The 20,799-nt window shown below is 38.8% G+C and overlaps 3 protein-coding genes across 6 annotated transcripts; all 3 read left to right on the top strand.

Annotated features, from left to right (window-relative positions):
* The first annotated feature begins 3,112 nt into the window (after positions 1 to 3,112).
* Positions 3,113 to 11,337, top strand: LOC140794909 (cyclic nucleotide-gated ion channel 2). Of its 3 annotated transcripts, none has more exons than XR_012110229.1 (9): positions 3,113 to 3,354; positions 3,437 to 4,130; positions 7,678 to 7,893; positions 8,575 to 8,900; positions 9,110 to 9,221; positions 9,305 to 9,541; positions 9,757 to 9,843; positions 10,023 to 10,903; positions 11,122 to 11,337. XR_012110229.1 is itself a non-coding variant. In XM_073147189.1 (8 exons), exons 1-8 carry the CDS (start codon positions 3,197 to 3,199, stop codon positions 10,506 to 10,508), a joined length of 2,316 nt encoding a protein of 771 aa, XP_073003290.1. In that variant the 5' UTR covers positions 3,113 to 3,196; the 3' UTR covers positions 10,509 to 11,337. The 3 variants fall into 3 exon arrangements, 1 of the variants encoding a protein (XP_073003290.1); XR_012110226.1 differs by having other exon boundaries at positions 10,023 to 10,977; XM_073147189.1 differs by having other exon boundaries at positions 10,023 to 11,337.
* Positions 11,338 to 12,455: 1,118 nt separating this feature from the next.
* On the top strand, positions 12,456 to 15,663 carry LOC140802696 (uncharacterized). 2 transcript variants are annotated; one of them, XM_073158243.1, is made up of 2 exons: positions 12,456 to 12,589; positions 14,348 to 15,663. In XM_073158243.1, exon 2 carries the CDS (start codon positions 14,460 to 14,462, stop codon positions 15,261 to 15,263), a length of 804 nt encoding a protein of 267 aa, XP_073014344.1. In that variant the 5' UTR covers positions 12,456 to 12,589; positions 14,348 to 14,459; the 3' UTR covers positions 15,264 to 15,663. The 2 variants fall into 2 exon arrangements, with proteins under 2 accessions (XP_073014344.1, XP_073014346.1); XM_073158245.1 differs by lacking the exon at positions 12,456 to 12,589 and adding an exon at positions 13,398 to 13,538.
* A 1,287-nt stretch (positions 15,664 to 16,950) lies between these two features.
* Positions 16,951 to 20,284, top strand: LOC140780365 (uncharacterized). The gene is made up of 2 exons (XM_073125861.1): positions 16,951 to 17,290; positions 18,188 to 20,284. Exon 2 carries the CDS (start codon positions 18,261 to 18,263, stop codon positions 20,022 to 20,024), a length of 1,764 nt encoding a protein of 587 aa, XP_072981962.1. The 5' UTR covers positions 16,951 to 17,290; positions 18,188 to 18,260; the 3' UTR covers positions 20,025 to 20,284.
* The last annotated feature ends 515 nt before the right edge of the window (positions 20,285 to 20,799 follow it).

Here is a 20,799-nt window from a genome sequence, read left to right as displayed (position 1 = left end):
TGGAAATTGTATTATATAAGTTGTATTGGAAGCAAACTGAGAAACCAGTACTGTGATTCATCTGCATCTGAAAAATATAACAGGTATGCATAGTAAGATTTGTTGCTGAAAATTCCTTTCTAAGCAATTAGTGGGCTGTGGAGCCTGAAGGATAGAAAAATTTTCCTATGTGGGATATGAACTAGTCATGCTGTTCCTTGAAGGTTAAGTTGTGACATTCTCTATGTTCACAATACTATCTAAACCTTTAACATTTGGTTTAAGTCCAGACAGAGTCTGATCCAAATTGCAGCTCATCTACATGCTTAGTGCAATATGAAGTACTCGAAAAGGCATTTTGGAATTTGGGCCTCATTTTGCATGTGGGCTAGGTTTAATTTCTTTCATTATTTGAAGAGTATCCAAGGCCTGGAGAGCAGCCAATATGACACGGTTCCTTTCTCAAGGAGAGTACCTTAATCACTCTCCTCGCATCTCATGACCTTGCCAATCAAACGAGAATAACTAGTTCCATTTAAATTGTCATGATTCTCCTCTCATGTTCTTATATCATGTACTTGCATGCATGTTACATGCCATTTGTGATTGCTTGAAAAGTATTCACAAGGTTTCTACTTCATTCTTTATGCATGTCAGCTAGCTCAAGGCGAGTGTAATCCAATGTTAGATCTTCTAGATATTTCATTTTCCCACCTTGAGTTGATTTTTTTTTTCCTTCATTCTTTTACTAGAAGATAGATTATTTATATACTCTTTTTCCCAGCAGCATATTATTAGAAACCTCAAATGGTTGGACCTAATAAAAGTTTTGTTTATGTTTTTGTTTGCTTTTCTTTTTGTGTTCCAATTAAACCGGTATGCCGTTAAATTTGAATTTGAAAATTCTATATACAACATAAGCCCATTTAACCAATTGAATACAAATCTCATTGGCTTTGTTCATATTTTTGTTACACCAACGTATATAAAGCTTTGGCATAGAAACTGTATCTTTACGATTTTTTAAAATTCTTTCGGACAAGACAGGCATAGATATCCGAAATAACACACAATTATCGCTAGATTTCTTTTAGTGCTTTGTTTGTGTAATAGAAGAAAAAAGATTGAGCCTAATTTAAACCAAATAAAGATCAAGTTGAGATTAATTTCTCTCCTACACCGCAGCTCAAATTCTTAGATGGGAATTTGGGTTAGATCTGATGAATTGCAATTAGAACAATGACAGCTTAATTATCTTCATTCCTTCTTGTTTTCGCATGCATTGTCGCAGAGCAGAGAGGAATATTAAGTTGAAAACAGATGTGATTTCAAGGAAAGAGCAAGGAGAATGGCTTGAATTTGTTTGGCTTTTTGTAGAATAGTACAATTACAAGTAGGCAACTCATTAGGTGGGTTGGTCCATTGCAAGGCATAACCAGTGGAGGCCATTCCAGTCTCTATATCTTGTAGGGTATCAGCAAGGATTTGGCTTTGTATGGTATTGATGTTTCCAAATATTTGGCATGAGTTGTTATTTTTTCCCTTCTGTTATTCATAACATGATGCTTGTTAATGCAAAGATGTATGACACTGTCATTACCAGAAATTTCAGCTATCTCCTTATCAGTTATATTCTTGAGATATTGTAGCTTGTGGACATAAAAAAAAATATATGGAAGAATTGAAGTTTTAGATGCTCCTGGTGGCTTAATAATCAAAGTGGAGAAGGATAGGTTTGTAGTAATTGTACAAATCTAATGGATTTAGCATTTAATTGAGTTGCATTCTGATGTGTATCTCAAGATCTATCTCTTTGCCTTGAAAGATCAAAGGGAAAAACATAATAATCCTTTCTTACCAAAAAAGAGAAAAAATAGAAGAAGAAAAAGAAGATATATATATATATATATATATATATATATATATATTTGTGATGTGGTAGATGGTTTATTGAAGTAGGTGGAATATCTTGTTGTATGAGTCCACATCCACATTAATGGCTGTACAACTTCTCTTACATAATAATTCAAAGGTTTTTTTTACGAGTGTACCCTGAAAAAAAATTCTTATTTACTTAAATGCCCCTCTAAAGTTTATATTTAAATGAATACCCCTTAAAACATAGGTTATCTAAGTACATTCTCAATTGAGCTATTGCTAAACAGTTCTAAGAGCTATATGTTACCTAGTGCACAATAATAGATCACGGGGCCAAGCTGTGGCTTTTGGACCATACACAAGCAATAGGACTGGAGAGAGTAAGAAGATAGCATGTGGTGAATTAAAGATTTGAAATGTTCAATAGGATTCTAAGCAAGAATTGGGGGGAAAAGAAGAAGAAGAAGAAGAAGAGTGTTTGTGAATCCTCTCAGCTAAATGTACCCTATTTGATTCGAGCAATTGGCGTCCCAGTGAACGAGGCTGACCTAGACGAGATCCCTGTATTCTTTTATTATCTTTTAATTTTTATATAGACCTCCACATCACATGTTGAACGTTGTGTTATTCGTTCCGTATCAATTCCTTATTATAATATTTACAAAGATGGGTCTTGGACTCTCTAAAATTGTTGCCAATTTACAACCACATTTCTATAAGATTTATATATAGTTGGTTACATATTGATGTGGTGATGGGAAGAGCTAAGTTATCGGATCGGACAATTTGGCCTACGGATCCGACTAGGATCCGAGTTTAAAATTCCACACCTATAGATAGCGGTCAATAAATTCCCCGTCCTTGTCATCCGTTCCTTCCGCTAACCATTGCAGCAAATGGTCCGCAAACCAAGAGAATGCAGGAGTTTGCTGTCTCTTTTACAAATTATCCCTATATTATAAGTACATTAAATGGAGGGGTGCATGAAAAATAGATGCATATTGGGTGATTTGTAAAGAATTTGGAAATTCCTGCATCTGAGATTGCAGACGATCCGATCGACCCCTAATCATGTGACGCAGTACCTCACCTGAATGTACCTGAATTTTCCTCTGTGCGAGAGAGGAGTGTGAGGAGCCTCTTCGTTGCTTCCCCACATGTCACTAACGGCCACGTGTCGGGTGAGGTGGACGGAACCCATCCACTGTACTGGAAACCACACCCTTTTAAGCTCTCCCTTCCGCCTCTCCCTACTACTCCAAGCAGTCGGTCAGAGAGAAAAGTTAGATAGAGAGAGAGAGAGAGAGAGAGAGAGAGAGGGACGACGACGAAGGCGACGATGAGCTCCTCGTCCTCGTCTGATCTCTCCCTCGTCACCGATCAATCCTTCGGCCATGCTCACATGCTCTCCTCCTCGGCCTCCTCCGCCGCTCCCGTTGTCGCATCCTCCACCGCCGTCTCCCCCAGCACACCCCCTCCCCATTCGCCTCAATTAGGGTAAGCAATCGGTAAAACCTAACCGCTCGTCCTTCTTCCACCTACTTCTGATATGGTAAAACCCTCTCTCCCTCTCCGTCAGATCGAGGTTCTCACGGATCTTGAAGCGATGGGATCGTTGCCTCCGGGGAAGCGGCGGAGGTGATGACAGCGCCGCCGGGGCCATTGAGTGCTACGCGTGCACCCAGCCCGGGGCGCCGGTGTTCCATTCCACGAGCTGCGATCGCGCGCACGCGCCGGCGTGGGAGGCGAACGCCGGCTCCTCCCTAATACCGATCCAGAACACGACGCCGGCCGAAGCCGCGGAAGCGGCGGCGGATCGGACCGGAGGAGGAGGAGGAGGAGGAGGAGGTGGGAAACGGATCAGGGCGGGTTGGGTGTTCGGATCCGTGCTGGACCCGCGGAGCGGTGGCGTGCAGCGGTGGAACCGGGGGCTCCTCCTAGCTCGCGCGGCGGCGCTGGCCGCGGACCCGCTCTTCTTCTACGCGGTAGGGGTGCGGGCTTGCGGATGGGGAGGAGGAGGAGGAGGAGGGGGGGCGATGGGGCTGGGGGTGGACGCGAGGATGGGGGCGGCAGCGGCGGCGGTGAGGACGGCTGCGGACGCCGCACACGTGGTGCACGTGTGGGTGCAGCTCCGACTGGCTTACGTGTCGCGGGAGTCGCTGGTGGTGGGGTGCGGCAAGCTGGTGTGGGACCCCCGTGCGATCGCCGCGCACTACCTGCGCTCGCCGAAGGCTTTCTGGTTCGACCTCTTCGTGGTCCTCCCGCTGCCCCAGGTCAGTAGTTCCCGCGCTCCTCTCATTTTGCTTTCCCGCTCTACTAGTCCAAATTACTTCCCGATTAATCAGCAAACTCCATGCATCGACGTCATCTAAAATTCAAATATTTTGCTTTTCGTATATATATATATACTAGTTTTTATTTTTTGGGAATTTTTTTTCATTTCGTATGTCGATTGACGAAGGGAGCAGGTATTTGTGGAAGCATAGTAAGATTATTTCTTGTAGCCTTGTTGTTTAGCCACCCATATCGAATTAAAAGCATCTCGTATAATGAATGCACCCATTACATTATTACTTATGTACTGGTTGGTCTTCTTTTCTTATCTCCACAAAAGGTTCTTTGAGTTCATCGATTTGACAGTTATTCATGTGCTACTGACTATTCCTGCATAGCATTCTCCTAAATAGACGGCTAGCCAGATAGATTTCTCATCTTTTTAATCATTATGTTTTCTACGACATATTAGACGTGTATAAGCTCCGGATAACAATAAAGGGATAGGGCTGTCAAAATGGCGCTCGAGCTTGGCTGGAGATCGTCTCGACCTCTATACGACTTGAGCTGAACTCTTTTAGTCTCAAAAAAATTATTTGAGCTTAGTTAAATTAGACCCACCTTACTTAAACTCAGCTCAAATTAGCTTAATGCATATGCAATAATATTATATATATCCTACTATAATATAATTAGATAAAGCATTTTTTGTCTAGCATAGGTAATTATTATTATTATTATATATATCGAGTCAAGCTTGAGCCCACATTAACTGTCGAGCTTGAGCTAAAGTTCTTTGAATTTGGAGTTAAGCTCAGCTAATTCAAGATCTGCTAGCCAACACCATTGTTGAAATGGTGGCGTCACGTAGAGTCGTATTAGTCGAGCTTGAGCTAAAGTTCTTTGAATTTGGAGTTAAGCTCAGCTAATTCAAGATCTGCTAGCCAACACCATTGTTGAAATGGTGGCGTCACGTAGAGTCGTATTAGTCTAGCTTTTGGGTGTACCGACGAGGTGCACAACCGACAATTATTATTGTTGGGATTCTTTTAGAAATTAAATTTATTGCATGTATAAATGAGTTCTTAGTTATACTTAAGAACTAACTTATTTGGTATCTAATAAAGTGTATGCTAATTTATTTGGTATCTAATGATGAAATAATTATTCTTAGACCTTTTGAACTAGTAATTATTCTCTCCTTTTATACACGCATAAACACATGCGTGGACGCACGGGCTCAACACACACACACACACACATATATATATGACATTAACTATTTTAACTATGTAAAAACTAAAAGATTCCTCTTCCGTTAGTCATTTATGAAAATTTGCTATTAGATAATTTCACGTGATTATGATTTGATTAAGAGTTTCTTTTTACTCTTATTTTAGAAGAAAGTTAGAGACAAAAGTTGGGGGTATAATTAATATTTTTTGTTAACATCATTATAAAGATAAAATATGTTAGATAGTTAAGGAAATCAAATTATCATAAAAAATAATAAAAGTCTGTGAAAATAGATTATAATTTAAGGGGTCTAAATGTTAATTCTTTCAAGAAATACTATCAGTAAATCTGGTTTTCTTTTGCCATCAACTATTTGTTTTTGGGCGGAATTGGTTGCAGGACATATACTTGAACCTCAACCAAACGCCAGATTAGAGTTCTAAATTTGTTGCAGTACATACACGGAAAAACGCTAACGACGAGAGAGAGAATCGCTTTCAATTAAAGTGATTTATTAGGGTCAAACAATAAGAATCTATTCCTTAATGTAAGTTGAAATTTCACCTACTTCCCCGATAAATTTGAAAAATATCGTTATTGTCGAGCCAAAAATAGTGGGCCTGAAGTACGGTGCATTCTACTTGCAAAGTGAACATGGGCCCACCTCACGTGGCTCGATGGGCCGAACAGTGTACATCTCAATTTCCAGGTGACCATGTTACCAGGAAATACACGCCTCTACATTATAGAGATAAGGTGACGAAGAATACACGTAAGTTTCACTTCTTTATATTCCTTTCGGCCACTGTACCTGTCCATGTTAGGCGAATTCGCTACAACGGTACAAATATGTGTCGGCCCATTCAACCTCTTCCCGGGCAGCTGACGATTCGCTCATCCTTCCTGATTTGTCTATCGTCTGTTCATCAATGAACATAAAGATGCGGTTAAAGATATATGGGTGCTTGCTGCGTTCTGTCCATTTTAGGTGGAGCCACGAAGATTAGTGACATCTTCTGGGACAACCCAATCTTAGGGCTGAGCTATCGAGACGATATGGCGGTTAGTATCAAATTATTTGTCTAATTTTTGTGGTAGATTAGAGAGTATCCTAAGTATTATTCGTTGATGATAAAATGGGAATAGGATAATATGAACCATTCTGTAGTGTTGCTAATACGATTAAGATGGATCATTTGACAGTGTGATACTCCTAAGATTTGACAGGGTCAAATGTGAAAAATTAACAACAGTATCTTGATGAGGTCTGAAAACGTTAAAACAGATCATGAAAAAGCTCCAAAAGATCCGGGGTGTACCAGATTACTACAGGAACGGGACAATGGACGCATACGGCTTCCGTTTTCTTCTTTCAATACTACGTCATGTGGGGCCCACGAGGAAAGCATGGCCGTCGTGCTCATCCGCTGGCGCCCGTCGCACAGCCATCAGTTTTTATTTATTTATAAGAGAAGTAGAAATTTTTGATTTATTAGACAGAGAAGTAGAAATTTCACTCTGTCCTGGCATACTAGTATACAAGTACTATCCATTAGCTACACAGCCATCACCTTTTTTTTTAACCTCGTGCTGGCTTTCCGACACGTTAGCTACCGACTTTTCGAGCCCCGTACAGCAGATTCGTCCGTACAACCGCTGTCCCATTCACGTGCATCTGACACCGTCATCTCTGACGTCGCCTGCAATGAAGGATCTTGAATCCGCTGCGAGGCTGGTGTGCTTTGCATAATTGCATGGCAGCATGATTGAGCCGTAGCCCGTAGATCAGCTGTTAGCTAAGGTACAATGAGATTCCGCCTCCCAAGCCTCAGCTGCAGGAAATTTCTTAGTATTTTTATCTAAGAAAAAGAAACACTAACAAGTTCAGTATATTTTTATGATATATAAGATATTATGTAATCAGGACTTTATATGTGGCAATTAAAAAAAAAACTAAGACGGACACAACTAAATCTATCAGCATTTTATTTAAAAAAATTCTAAATAAATTACTAATAAGTTCAATATTTTATGTATATAAAATGTTAAAAATATTAACATTTTATTTTGTTAACTTATAGATTAAAATGCTGAATTTATTGGCGTTTCTATCTAAATGTAATGTAGCATGTGCAATGAAAAAAATTCCCTTTATTAGTGTTGGTGATAGTAGTTTTCACTCAAAAATTAGTGTTTGAATGGCTGCTTAAACAAAGCAAACACCATTTATCAAAGGATTCGATTAGCACTGGCTTTAACCCTTTTTCTTTCCCATTGTCTAATTGAATAATTCCTTCTTTACTTATGCAGATTGTCTTCTGGTCTATTCTACCAAAATTAATCATAGAAGAAGAAATCAAGCTTGCCGCGACAATTCTTTTGTCTGTTTTCTTGTTCCAGTATCTTCCCAAGGTTTATCACAGCATTTACATGATGAGAAGCATGCAGAAGGTTACTGGTTACATCTTCGGCACCATCTGGTGGGGATTCGGCCTGAACCTGATTGCGTATTTCATAGCATCCCATGTGAGTATGTTCCCTTCACTGCAATATATAACACTAGCAAATGTTATTAGGATATCAGTGGATTAGAATTACAACTCATTTCTTGTAAGAAAATAAAGAAGAATTATATCCAAAATACATAATCTTTGGTGGTTATCATCTGGGTGCACAAAGTGATGCATTCTTGGTGTTACCCACCAAAGCGTATAAATAAAATACAACAGATATAGAAGGCTAATTTTTGGTGAAGCTACAAACATGAGACTATAGTTTCTGAACTCCAGAAATTCACAAACTCATGATAATATATATAGGAAAAGGATTCTCTTAAGTAATTTTCCGCTTCTAATTAAAGTAATGGAGTTTTATCAGGTCATTATAAGGAACAATTCCTGCACCACTTTCTTCATGTACTGTTTGATGGGTTATTTCCAACCCTGCAATAATTGTCTAGTCCACTATCTTTTAAGTACTGTCGCCTAGTTCTTGAAATTAACTACAACACCTTTGCTTCCTGCATTGACAGCAATTGTCATATGTTTGAGGATGGATACTGTCTTTGGAGGAGCTGATTAATCCTGAAAATTCTAACCTAAGTTGCTTCTAGCAGAAAACTTAATCTGAATAGTAACAATATGTAAACCTCCAAAAATCGAAAAAAATTACCACCTTCTGATAAGTTTGAGATTTTGCAACTTTCAGGTAGCTGGAGGGTGCTGGTATATTCTTGCAATCCAACGTGTTGCCTCATGCCTCCAATACCAATGCCAGAAGAACAGCAACTGTGACATTATGTCGATGGTCTGCTCCGAAGAAGTTTGCAACCGCTTTTCCTCAACACCAGGCATGGATCAATCTACATGCATGAAAAATGCTACAGGGGCGGCAAATCACAATCTGCAGGCATGTTTAAGTGGGGATGGCCCATTTCACTTTGGAATCTATGATATGGCACTTCCTGTCATTTCTAGCAACTCACTTGCTGTCAAGATTCTTTATCCTATATTTTGGGGCCTTATGACTCTCAGGTACAACGCTTATTGGTGTAAAGGCAGCAAGTATTATACAAGTTATACGAGTATTATCTGTATAACAAATTTTCCTTTATGCTATAACCTGAACATGATTATTACTTGCAAGACTTACTAGGACCATGCAATGATGATACGATAAATTATAACTTTTTTTACTCAAGAGAACAACTATAGCTGATGGTAGCTAATTTATTCTGTTACAGCACTTTCGGCAATAATCTTGAACCTACAAGTCAATGGTTAGAAGTGATATTTAGTATCATAACTGTCCTTAGTGGCCTAATGCTCTTCACTCTATTGATTGGTAACATTCAGGTAAAAGTGTAAATTCTTTCCTTCAACTAGTTTTAGTTTAGTTATTCTCAGATATCTGATGACTCCTAGAACTTGATGTATAGGTATTCTTGCATGCTGTCATGGCAAGGAAGAGGAAGATGCAACTACGATGTCGAGACATGGAATGGTGGATGAAAAGGCGACAACTGCCATCCCGCTTGAGGCAGAGAGTTCGACAATATGAACGCCAGAGATGGGCTGCAATGAGAGGTGAGGATGAAATGGAGATCATCAAAGACTTGCCTGAAGGGTTAAGGAGGGATATAAGACGACATCTGTGTCTTGATCTCATCAAACAGGTACTCCTGAAGATTAAACTATATTAAAGGAATTGTACCTAGTGATTGAGGGATGCGATATTTAAATATGCTTGCTGAACAAATAGTAAACCTAATAATTAGCAAACAAAACACTATACTTCATTTGGTTACGTAAGTAGGTCTCAAAAAGCAGAGACATTAAGCTATTATATTATCTGAATCTGATTTAGCTCATCAACCTATCCAATTTTCAGGTGCCGCTGTTTCAACATTTAGATGACCTTATCCTTGACAATATTTGTGACAGAGTTAAACACCTTGTCTACTCCAAGGACGAAAAGGTATGTACAATATCATGTAATCAATCTAATAGAAGTCGCAGTATTTCATTGTATATTTCTTTTGTTGTAAACCATATAATAGAAATTGCAGTATTGCATTACTCTTGATGACTGCTTCTTTCCCATACAGTGTTTTCAATAATTTTTTCTTGATATAGCCCCTTGTTATTGAACCCCAGGTCATTAGGGAAGGAGACCCAGTGCAAAAGATGGTGTTTATTGTTCGTGGGCACTTACAAAGCAGTCAATGCCTTAGCAAAGGTTTGGTGGCAACATGCATGCTAGGCCCAGGAAACTTTCTTGGGGATGAGCTTCTCTCTTGGTGCCTACGCCGTCCGTTTATAGATCGCTTACCTGCTTCCTCTGCCACCTTTGTGTGTGTCGAGCCTACAGAAGCCTTCGGATTGGATTCTCACCACCTCCGCTACATCACCGAGCACTTCAGGTACAAATTCGCAAATGAAAGGCTGAGAAGGACTGCAAGGTATTATTCCTCAAATTGGCGAACGTGGGCAGCTGTTAACATTCAACTTGCATGGCGTCATTTCAAAGCTAGGACTAGAGGCAGGGTGATTGAGCCATTGGAACTTGGTGACAGTGAGCGCCGCCTTCGGCTATATGCCGCAATGTTCATGTCAATTAGACCTCATGACCACCTGGAGTAGCGGCAATTCAATTTTCAGTTGGCAGACTATTCATCGTTCTAAAAAGCCAAAAGATTTGAAGTTGGTATCACAACAGACCGAACAGTGTAGAGAAACAGGGGAATCAGAAGATATTCAGACAACCGCTCACTTTTAGAAAGGTGAGAATAATGGAAGTAAATTATCCTCTTATGACAGGAATAAAGTTAGTCACAGCATGTCTTTATGGAACGCAACATTCAAGTGTCTAGTCCGTTGATATGTTGAGAGGAACTAGCAGATCTCTATATCATCTATTAGCTCAGTATTGAAGGGGTTGGGTCAACTCCCCAGAAAGATTCCTAGCTCTTGTAGTTAAAAGGAGTGATTTTGGAGCATTGGCTGAGGGGACACAAGTGGATCATATTCCAAATATGGTGAGCCATTCAAAGTCTATTCAGGAACATTGGTGTCTGCAAGCTCTCTCTATTTGTAGATAAATAAACTGCTCGTGAGTTTATCTTGATCTTAATCTCCAAAATGAAGTTCCAGCCTCCTCAAGCTATTAAAATGTGCTATAGAAAATTCATAATAAAGATTTTTTTTTTAAATGTAGAAGATGGTGTTTTTCTCATTACCATCTTTTTCTTTACAGATTTCTTACCACCTGAGTCTCTCTGTCTTCACTGTTGAAGAGGTAAAGCCTCCGGTGTCCTTTTTCTAGAACTCCAATCCTTGTGCATTTTAGTTACTGTTATTTTCAATCCCAGATGTACACATTTTAGATACTTAATTAGTTTTGTGTAATGCAGGTGTCTAAACTTGTAATAGAGATTTTAAAATATATTTGTTTTGCATATTTGTTCTGAAAGGATTAACTCAACCAATCTATTCTGTGGAACAAGAACGTGTACATTGTTTGTTATAAAATTATTCTCTTTTCCTGATGCATCCATAGAATGAGCAATTGGGAAACAAAAAAGTAAGCGGGATCATCTGCAAACAGCAAAGGAAACATTCGAACCATGAAAAGAAAGAAAGAAAGAAAGAAAGAAAGAATGGGACATTTCGACAAACAGAGGCTTAGTGCACGTCTAAAATGAATGGGTTAGAAAAGATATGAGACATGTAAAGCAAATCAACAACATTTAATATTCAAATCAATAGTTGCAAGTTAACTTGTTACCTCGTTAGTCAACTTACTTTGAGCTTTGGGCAACCTATGCGAGACAATGATAGTGAAAAGAGAATCCCCATTGCTCGCAATCAAAGTCCAAAGAGCACCTACTTGAAATCATATGTAAACTTTTGTCTATTTTCACAGCCTCTTAATTTATTTTTCGTAACATATTGACTCTCTTAATAATAAAAAATCTTCAAAATATCTACTCAATTTAGTTATCTATTAAATTTTCTTATTAAAAAATAAAGCATCACATGATTATAAATGTATAGACTTTCTAAAAACCATTTTACTATTATCTTAGAGAGAGGAACAAAAGAGAAAAATTAAGAGTAAAGTGTTTATTTGATGTTTTCTGTTAATAACACCGAGGGTAAGAGATTTTTCATAATATAGACGGTCATTAGGTTAAAATAAAGAATAAAAATGATAGGGCGAATATAGAAATGAGCAAATAGTTTCTGGGTCTTGTAATTATCCTAATAACAAATAAATATTTTGGCTACTATCACTGACTTAATAACAAAATTTATTGAGAGTCCAAACCGTCCACATCTAAAGGTATTTATTATTACAAAAGCTCTTGTCTTAATTAAACTAATCTTTGTTTACGTTGATGGGTTAGATTTGGGCCCAAATTAATTATAAACTGTTTGCATTCTAAAAGCCGTCTCATTCACGGGGGCAAAGATGTCATACAGTAAGATCCAAATACTGCAAACCGTCCGATCTCCATCAAGCGGTTACTTCATCTCTTATTGGCCAGGGGTATTCGCGTCCTTTTACGAAATGACAAGTCTCATTCAGTAATTAAAATAGAATCTTGATAGCTTTTGGGGCCCCGAGCGATTGCGATGGAGAGAGGGAGGGGATCTCGAGGGCTCTCCGTATTCTATCCGCTCCTCGTTACTCCATGATCCGCCTAGTTCATCCTTAATTGGTAAGATCTCCTCTTTACTTCGAGGGCTTTGTATTGTTGTGTTTTGGATTGGGAAAGGAGGGGTCTTTTTGCTCCAGATTAGTGAATTGGGGTCTCGTTTTGTCGATTCCATACTCGCTCGATGAAAATTTATTTTTTTTGTTGATTGATCTCTCGTTTTTATGGTACTTCAGGTCTGAGTTGCTCGAAAGTTTGTATCTTTATTGTTATTTTTTTTATCGAGTTTGAGTGGTTCCATTAAGGAATGATTGGGGCACATGATTTACGGAGTCTTTCTCTAGGATTTAATTGATTTCCTCTTTGTTTTAGATTTTGTGTTGAGCTTGGGTATGTTTGTTGGATGAATCTGTGATGCTTTTTATTTGGTTAGGGTTTGTGATTGTAATCTTTGTTGCTGAGGCATCCAAAATTGCGAAGCGTGCACGGGGAAACTTTAGTTTCAGAAGTGGTATAAGCTGGGAAACATACCTTAAGGGATTAGGATTTAAAAAACTAGAACCAATGTAGCCAAATCTTGTGTGCTGTTGCGTTGAGAATGTTAAGATGGATGAATGGTATTATTAGAAAAGATAGAAGAAGAAATGGAAATATCTAACATAAGAGGAAAAATGGTTGAATATGTCCAATAGAGAATTTTTTGTGCAACGGATTCAAGTAGGAGGTTATTTGAGAAGAAGGAAAGGCCAAAATCTAACGTGGTAGGTATTTTGACGAAAGGATATGATAGTATTACATTTGACTAGGATTAAAACATTTTTCCCTCTTTTCTTTGGGAAGGGTTTTATTCTCAGGTGGAAATGACTTCCTGAGGAGGACTTTGCTGCCTTCTTGCCTCACCATCACCTTGTGAATGACCTTCATGTTACTTGCCTAAGCAAGATTGACACAACTGCGTAGGTCAAAAGGTTGGTGGGAAATGAGCAGGAAAGGCTTTTCTGCAGCGCACAGTGTAAGTAATCTAGTTTCTTTATCTATGCTTATTTCTTCTTTTTCTTGTATTTTATTCTTATTTTGTTTCTTATAGTAATTATGCATGCTTGTCATTGCTTCTCAAGTTCTTCTCCTCGGAGTGGGCTATAGGCTTACTTCGGCTAGGTGATGGAGGTTGAGACATGTTTGTCTACCTTAAAGACCTAGGACTGATTCATGTTTTCTCCTTTGGCACATAGAATAAGGGACACTCAAACTTTATAATATGCAGAAGGTAAACTTCCTAAGTTCAGTGATATGGATATTAGGTTGGAAAATCAAACCCGTTTGTCTGTATATTTGTATATGTTATGTACATGTGAGGCGAAAAGTGTTTTGCAATAATTTATGTCAGCTATGGTGTCAGTCTCCTTGTATTCTAAAGTACCTCACTTTCTGCTGAGCATTTTGTTTTCTTCTGTCTATTTATTTCAGTCCTAATTTGCTTGGCTTTTGGATTCATACTTGCATCTCAAACTTGGTAAGGAACAATTGTTGCTCTTATATGGATTTCTTATTTGATCTAAGTTACAGATCTAGAATTCCATGGTATATGGAATTTGTGAAGTCGTGGCAGCTCATCATGAAATTGACTACTGCATGATGTTTACATTTATAGAATTGTCGGTTTTCTGTTGATTTCAATAGTTTGACAGTATAAGAAGTTGGCATATTGGATATACAGGAGTAATTAGCATCCCAAAACTTCTCCAAGAATCTGTATGTGGTGCTTAATATCATGTTAGGCTTGCCATTTGATCATCCACACTGCATTTCCATTTATTTCAGGTTTGCCCTCATGTGATAAACACTGCAATTGAAAGGTGTCATCTTTTCATTTTCCATCCATGCAATTACAGACAAAGATGCTCCTGTTCTAGTTTTCCACTTCTTCATTCCAATGTGGAATTTCGCATCAAATGCTATAGCTGGAGGCCTAGGAAAAAAGACCAATTCAGCAAAATGTAGCACGTCCAATACTGATTGCTCTGATGATGAGGCTTCTTCATGCGCTAGCAAGGAAGAAGGTCTGGAATGTCCAATATGCTGGGAATCCTTCAACATTGTTGAGAATGTCCCGTATGTCTTATGGTGTGGCCACACCATGTGCAAGAATTGCATCCTGGGGCTTCAGTGGGCTGTTGTGAAGCTCCCAACTGTCCCTATCCAGTTACCGCTCTTCATTTCCTGCCCGTGGTGCAACTTCTTGTCTCTTCGGCTTGTATACAAAGGTAGCCTCACGTCTCCTAGAAAGAACTATTTCCTGCTCTGGATGGTTGAGAGTTTGAACGGTGAGAGAGAAAAATCTGGCACAATTCACGGAGAGCGTCCCCCCATGTGGCCCTCTGATAATTGTCTGACCTTGGGAAATAGCAGTCATCACCACCACATCCGAAGAGCTCCACATACAGATGCAGAAAGCTCCTATTCTACTGCAGATCATGTGGGCCTTATTGGCAACATCTTCAATGGTGAGAGGATTCATGCCTCGCTACGGAAGACACTGGCTTTCTTTGTTCACTTGACTGCCAAGTTCCCACTTGTGTTCATCTTCCTCCTCATAGTACTCTATGCAATCCCTGCCAGTGCTGCTGTTTTGGCCCTATATGTCCTTGTCACAGTCTTGTTTGCCTTGCCATCTTTTCTGATCCTCTACTTTGCATATCCGAGTTTGGATTGGCTTGTCAGAGAAATATTCACATAGGTTCTCTTACAAGTAAAGGTGGAGTTAAGGTGGTGAAACTAGCCGACTATGTGCATGAATGATGAATTCATATTTGTGCTTGCCTGTTATGTTGTACAATATCTAGAGTGGCAGTCATTAAAGTGCTTGATCTTTGGTGGACTTGAAGGACCGCAAATTTTTAACAGATGTATGTATGTATGTATGTATGTATGTATTCGCACTGTAAGTTTATCACGTTATGACGCTCACAGATCCTCTGGTCAATTATGGGCTATTGTATACTCAGACAACTGAGTCGCAATCATTGTCATTTTAGATTATATATGTGTAATTCCTGCATTCATGGACAACCTTTTGATTGATAAACCTTCTGGAGGTGAAATATTGGACAGAGTCCTTTTTTCTCTTTCTTGAATTACATGCTGTTTGATCAAAATGAATTTTCTTTTCCTGTTTGTATTGCTGAATTCATTTCAACAAATTGACTTCAATGGTATGTTGAATTGTTGATTGTTAATCTGAAAGTATCATGTTAGGGCCCATCATAGGCCCAACTAGTGTCCTGGCCCGGTCCAAGATATGCATACCTTTAGAGATGGAATGGAGAAACAATTATTGTTATTAGGGGGCCAGCATTTAAGCAAAAGTGAAGCATCATTGCAGTTGCAAATGCCTTCGTTTGTACGCCATCATTGTTTGCTCTCTTTTTGCCCTTCTGAAAGTGTCTAATTAGGTGAGGTGGGCCTCTTGTTAGATTCACAACTTAACTGAAGACCAAATACTTTGGTCGTGGTAGAGTGTGCAATCTTGCATCTATGTATTGTTTTATAAATTGGAAAGACACTAGTCAGAATTTTTTACCAGACTAGACTAGCTTCCCTTCCTAACTCATTCTAACTGAAATAGACCAACCTAAAATGCTGAATTTGTCGAAGAAGCGTTAATAAGTTGAGAGTCCTCTTTTCATATCTTATTAGTATTTCATGTGTTATCTGATTTTTAAAAATAAATTGCTGATAAAATTAATATTTTAAATGTGAAACTTGTTGACATTTTTTTATCTAAAAATTAAAATACTAATCTTATTAACGCTCAACAACTGTGGGAAAAAAAGAAAAAGAAAAGGACAGATCTAGGAAGAGTGCTGCCTCCATTCATGACGGCATGGCCTTGTAATAATTATAAATGCAATGAATCATGAATGGTATGGAAAAGTATTTGACACATCCAGGGTGAAGTTTGAGAAATTTAGGAAGATGTGGGGGTAGAAACTTAATAATAAATCAATACTATAAGGTTCAAAATGAGAATTTTCCCGGCATTAATTGTAACATGGCAAAAAGATTCTGCTGACGGCCATGTGAGCCCAATAGAAGGTTGACTTGTAAATAATACTATTAGTCTCAGTATCCAAAGACCTGACAAGATCAACTCCATTCCCCAAGTAACCCAAAGTTATTTTCTTTGAATATGATAATAACTAGTAGATCTACAAGGTTCTGAGTCAAAACTCACATCCTTTAGATAAATTTATGGTAAGTTGTCTGGGAAATTATTGCCTTCTCAAACAAGTTTGGAGTTCCAAAAGGAAATTAAGATTAAGAAGTTACATTAGAGTTAAACTAAAATTAAAGATTGTATAAGCATAATGGCTAATCAAATTCGCCGGTCTCGTAACAACCGTTTCCGACCGTTTCATAGATTTGGTGGGTGGTGGTGGTCCGTCCCTTCACGCCCTCCTCGTCCTCGTCGCTTCGCATCTCTCCTTTCCGCTTGCTTCCTTCGTCTCCCTCCTCAACAAACACGCTATCTTTAATCTTATTTGAGTAAAAAGAAGGCCTTTTTTGGTTGCTCGCACGTCCTCTAAAGAGGGAGGGAGGGAGAAGGGGAGGCGAATCCTTCTTCCTTAGTGGGAGCCCTCAAATGGCGCGGGTAGTCGCCTGATAAAGCTGCGATCTTGATGCGGGTTTTTATAGCTTTCCTCTTCTGGGTTTCTCGCCGTTTTCTCTCTTCTCCTGCTGTGATTGGCGCGGCGCGTTGGCCGGGTAAGAGCGATCGTTAGATTTGTGGCGTCTTACTTTATTTGGGTTGTGGAGAGATGGTATGTTATGCTTTCGTGGAGTGAATCGCCCTTCTTTAGAGTCATCTTGCTGATTGCTGAATTTGGAATGGTTTCGTCTATTCTGCTCCTCAGTAGGGTAATGATTAGTTCTAACAAAATTTGAAGATGTTTAAAGTTATTGAGTTCTCTGTGGAATTGGTCTAGTGGGGTTCACTGGTTAATATTGAAGAAGAGTTTTAAGTGTTCTTTCTTTCATTTTCTTCTGTGATTGTATTGATTAGAAGTTATGAAGTTGATATCTAATCTAGGGGGTCACATCTCTTTGTTGATCATAGATTGCTGGAACTTTGTTATCGAAAGCAAAAAATAAAATAAAAATTGTAAGGAAGCCTGATCACTTGGCAATCATTCAGCAGATCAGTTTTGTATTAGTTTTAATTGGTTTTGAAAAGGTTTAGTAGTATCTAAATTACGAAACAGAATTCTCTTATGTAATTTCCAAAGATGGTGTTCTGCAGCTTCTTTCGGTCTACGAATCTCAGACAAGTAGTTAGGCATCTTCAAGTTGCTTGACAAGTGAATCCTGTGTTATCTGATTTAAACTTCTCAGTTGGTCTAGTGAGATGGGACAATAGCTCGTAAACGGACAATCTCCCGATATGGTTATTTGATGAAATCAACAAACAAGATCTTTATTTGACTGAAGTTGTGATATTTCCTCTGAAAAATATTGAATATGCTATTCTATTATGTGCTACTTAATGCTTGACAAATGGTACTATTTTGTATATTGAAGTTCTGTTTCTCTTCCTCATATGTTTTCACTGCTTCCTGCTCGGCTTTCGCTCATTTAATTTCTCTATTATTTTCTTGCTTGCAGGGTGTGTACTGCTTTCAAGTTGCACTCACTCCTGACTTCAGCCACACAAGATTCTGGAACTTCATCTGTACCAATGAGCGAAAAGTTGTCAGGGAGGGGTGTCATCTCCATGCCCTCTGAGGTTAATAAGCCTAGAGGAGGTGAGAGGAGAAGTTCGACAGGGAGCACAACCGCCAAGGACTCGGTTTCTTATACAAGCAGTGATGAAAAGAAACTACCCATCTATCTCAGAGCTTCCGCAAACTCTTGCCATGATCTATGTAAATATGGAAGAAGACATGCTGTTGAAGAGAAAGGAAAGCATCCAATTCGACACAGACTGGGCAATAATCGTCTCTTTGATAATGACCATGATCATCATCATCAGCCAAAGGTTCTGAATCATGGGGAAAGAAGCAAGAGGCCAGTGATCAAGTTGAAGTCTCCGTCTCTGCAGAAAAATGAAATTTCTAGTAATCCTAATGGCACTAAGAAGAACGGTTCCTTGCCTGCTGATGGATCTGATTTGGTAGAGGAATCTGTCAGTGTTGAGCTACAGACTTCATCACCCACCTGGAAAGATATTGTACCATATGAAGTTGCAGTTCGTCCAACATCTCCACAAATTGAACAGCACCCAGTGAATAACATGAATTCATACGACGGAAAGAAAAGACAGGTGATCCGGTTGAAGGCTCCACATCATCCTGAAACATCTAAAGAAAAGCCCAAAGTTGAGCAAATGGATGTGTCATCTAATAATAAAATGCTTGCATATGAGGGTGGCAAGGAAAAGATGGAGTCACCTGTTAATAAGGCCATCTCATCTGTCAAACCAAAGTCAGCTAGGCGAATATTAATGGAGAAACCCATAGTATCTGTTAAATCCAAAGTGGTCAAAAAAGCATCAAAGGATAAGCCCTCTACATCTACTAAGAACCAAATCATCAAGAAAATGACTTCAGCATCTCGTAAATATGTTGATCTTCCTGCTAAACCTGTGATCGCTTTGAAGAAGACTGCATTAAAGGGAAAGCCTTCCTCTCCCCGCACTCTTTCAGGGAGTACTAATGTTCGAAGAAGTCGTGAGAACAAAATAGAGATCAGTGTCAAGAGTGATACAATGGCAAAGATCGGAGGAGAGAGAGCAATAAAACCATCAAGATCTTTGCTGACTGAGTCTTCTGTTGATGGTCCCTTGGCCTTGAAGAAGTCAGGGAACACACATGATGGTGACTATAACGAGGAGAAGACACTATATGTTATTGAGCCAGAAACACATTATTTGGAGCAGCAATCTCATGATTACCACTCATCTCAACCATCATCAAGCGATGAAGAATCTGAATCTGCCTTTAGTGAATCAAGTGAATTACTTTCAGAAGATGAAGGAGCAGAAAGCTTCGCAAAAGATGAACCTTCAATTGGTGAAAATAGTAGACCAAGAAGATCTTCAACTTTTCAGCCAGAAGATGAGACTCTCACAACTCATGAGTTGAAATTTAAGAGAGGCAAGGTAATTGAACTCCCATCTCATAGCGATGGTCCATGGAAACTTAGATTCAGAAGAGGAAGAGTGATTGGTGAACGCCACAGTGATGGTCAATTACGAAGAAGAAGTTTTAGGAGGAGAAGTGGGAGTGCTGCCACAAGTAGCCCTAATCTAGATGGCCAAATTGTGGTGCTGAGACATCAAGATGCAGAGGAGAAGAAAGACATGCAAGGGCTGTTCAATAATGTGATCGAACAAACTGCAAGCAAGCTTGTCGAAACTAGGAAGAGCAAAGTGAAGGCATTGGTGGGTGCTTTTGAAACTGTGATCTCCCTCCAGGATGGCAAACCAGCACTGAAAAGCTAAGCTCATATGATTGCCAAAGAATGTTTATTATGGAATTCAGAGTATACTGTTCTTATGAACTCAAGATAGCTAAGTTTAATCACAACTAGTTTGCTTTTCCAAGTGTGTTGAAATTGTTTCTATATCTTTAAATGAAGACATTGAAGAAGAGTCATATGTTTGAGAAGGATGAAATTGTCTGACTGTGACTTGATTGATACTACTCTATGTATCATTCTCTTGGGTTTTCTTCTAATTTAATGTGGATCTTTTAATTCAAATCTGGTTTCTATTTGTTGAGTTCAAATTCTTTATGGATTTATCGCCTAACTGGCAAATGACCAAAAATTTGTTTATTTCTGGCTGGTGCTCAAAGTACCTAGTTCTTGACATGGTTTGCAGGATCTATTTCTGGCTGTTATCTATTTCAGAAAGACTCCTTTTCCCCCTACCTTCATGATCAAATAACAGCCATTTCTATGTTGTGGATGTTAATTGGACATTTGTTGTTTGTATCCTACAAAAATTTCTTATAGTTCATGTGGCCTCAAATTAATGGCAGAGATATTAAATTTTCAAACAGTTGAGGGGTGGTCACAATCTCATTTTGAGAAAATGAGCGAGATAGCGGAAGTTTATTGGCACCCCACCCCAATTAACCGATAAAACTGAAAAAAAATAAGAGTTTTTTAATAAAATAGAAAGAAGGAAGATGAAAGAATGATATTATACTCTTTCTTTTGTCTTTCAAACTTCGTTGTGAAAACTTTTCAGTCTTTAATTTTAATGGAGCTTT

The sequence above is a fragment of the Typha latifolia genome, chromosome 1, assembly GCF_019914945.1.
Source record: "Typha latifolia isolate L0001 chromosome 1, TyphaL0001v2, whole genome shotgun sequence".
In the NCBI taxonomy this organism is placed as follows: Eukaryota; Viridiplantae; Streptophyta; class Magnoliopsida; order Poales; family Typhaceae; genus Typha; species Typha latifolia.
The sequence above is the reverse complement of the archived record's forward strand: the minus strand, read 5'-3'. Positions and strand labels throughout refer to the sequence as shown.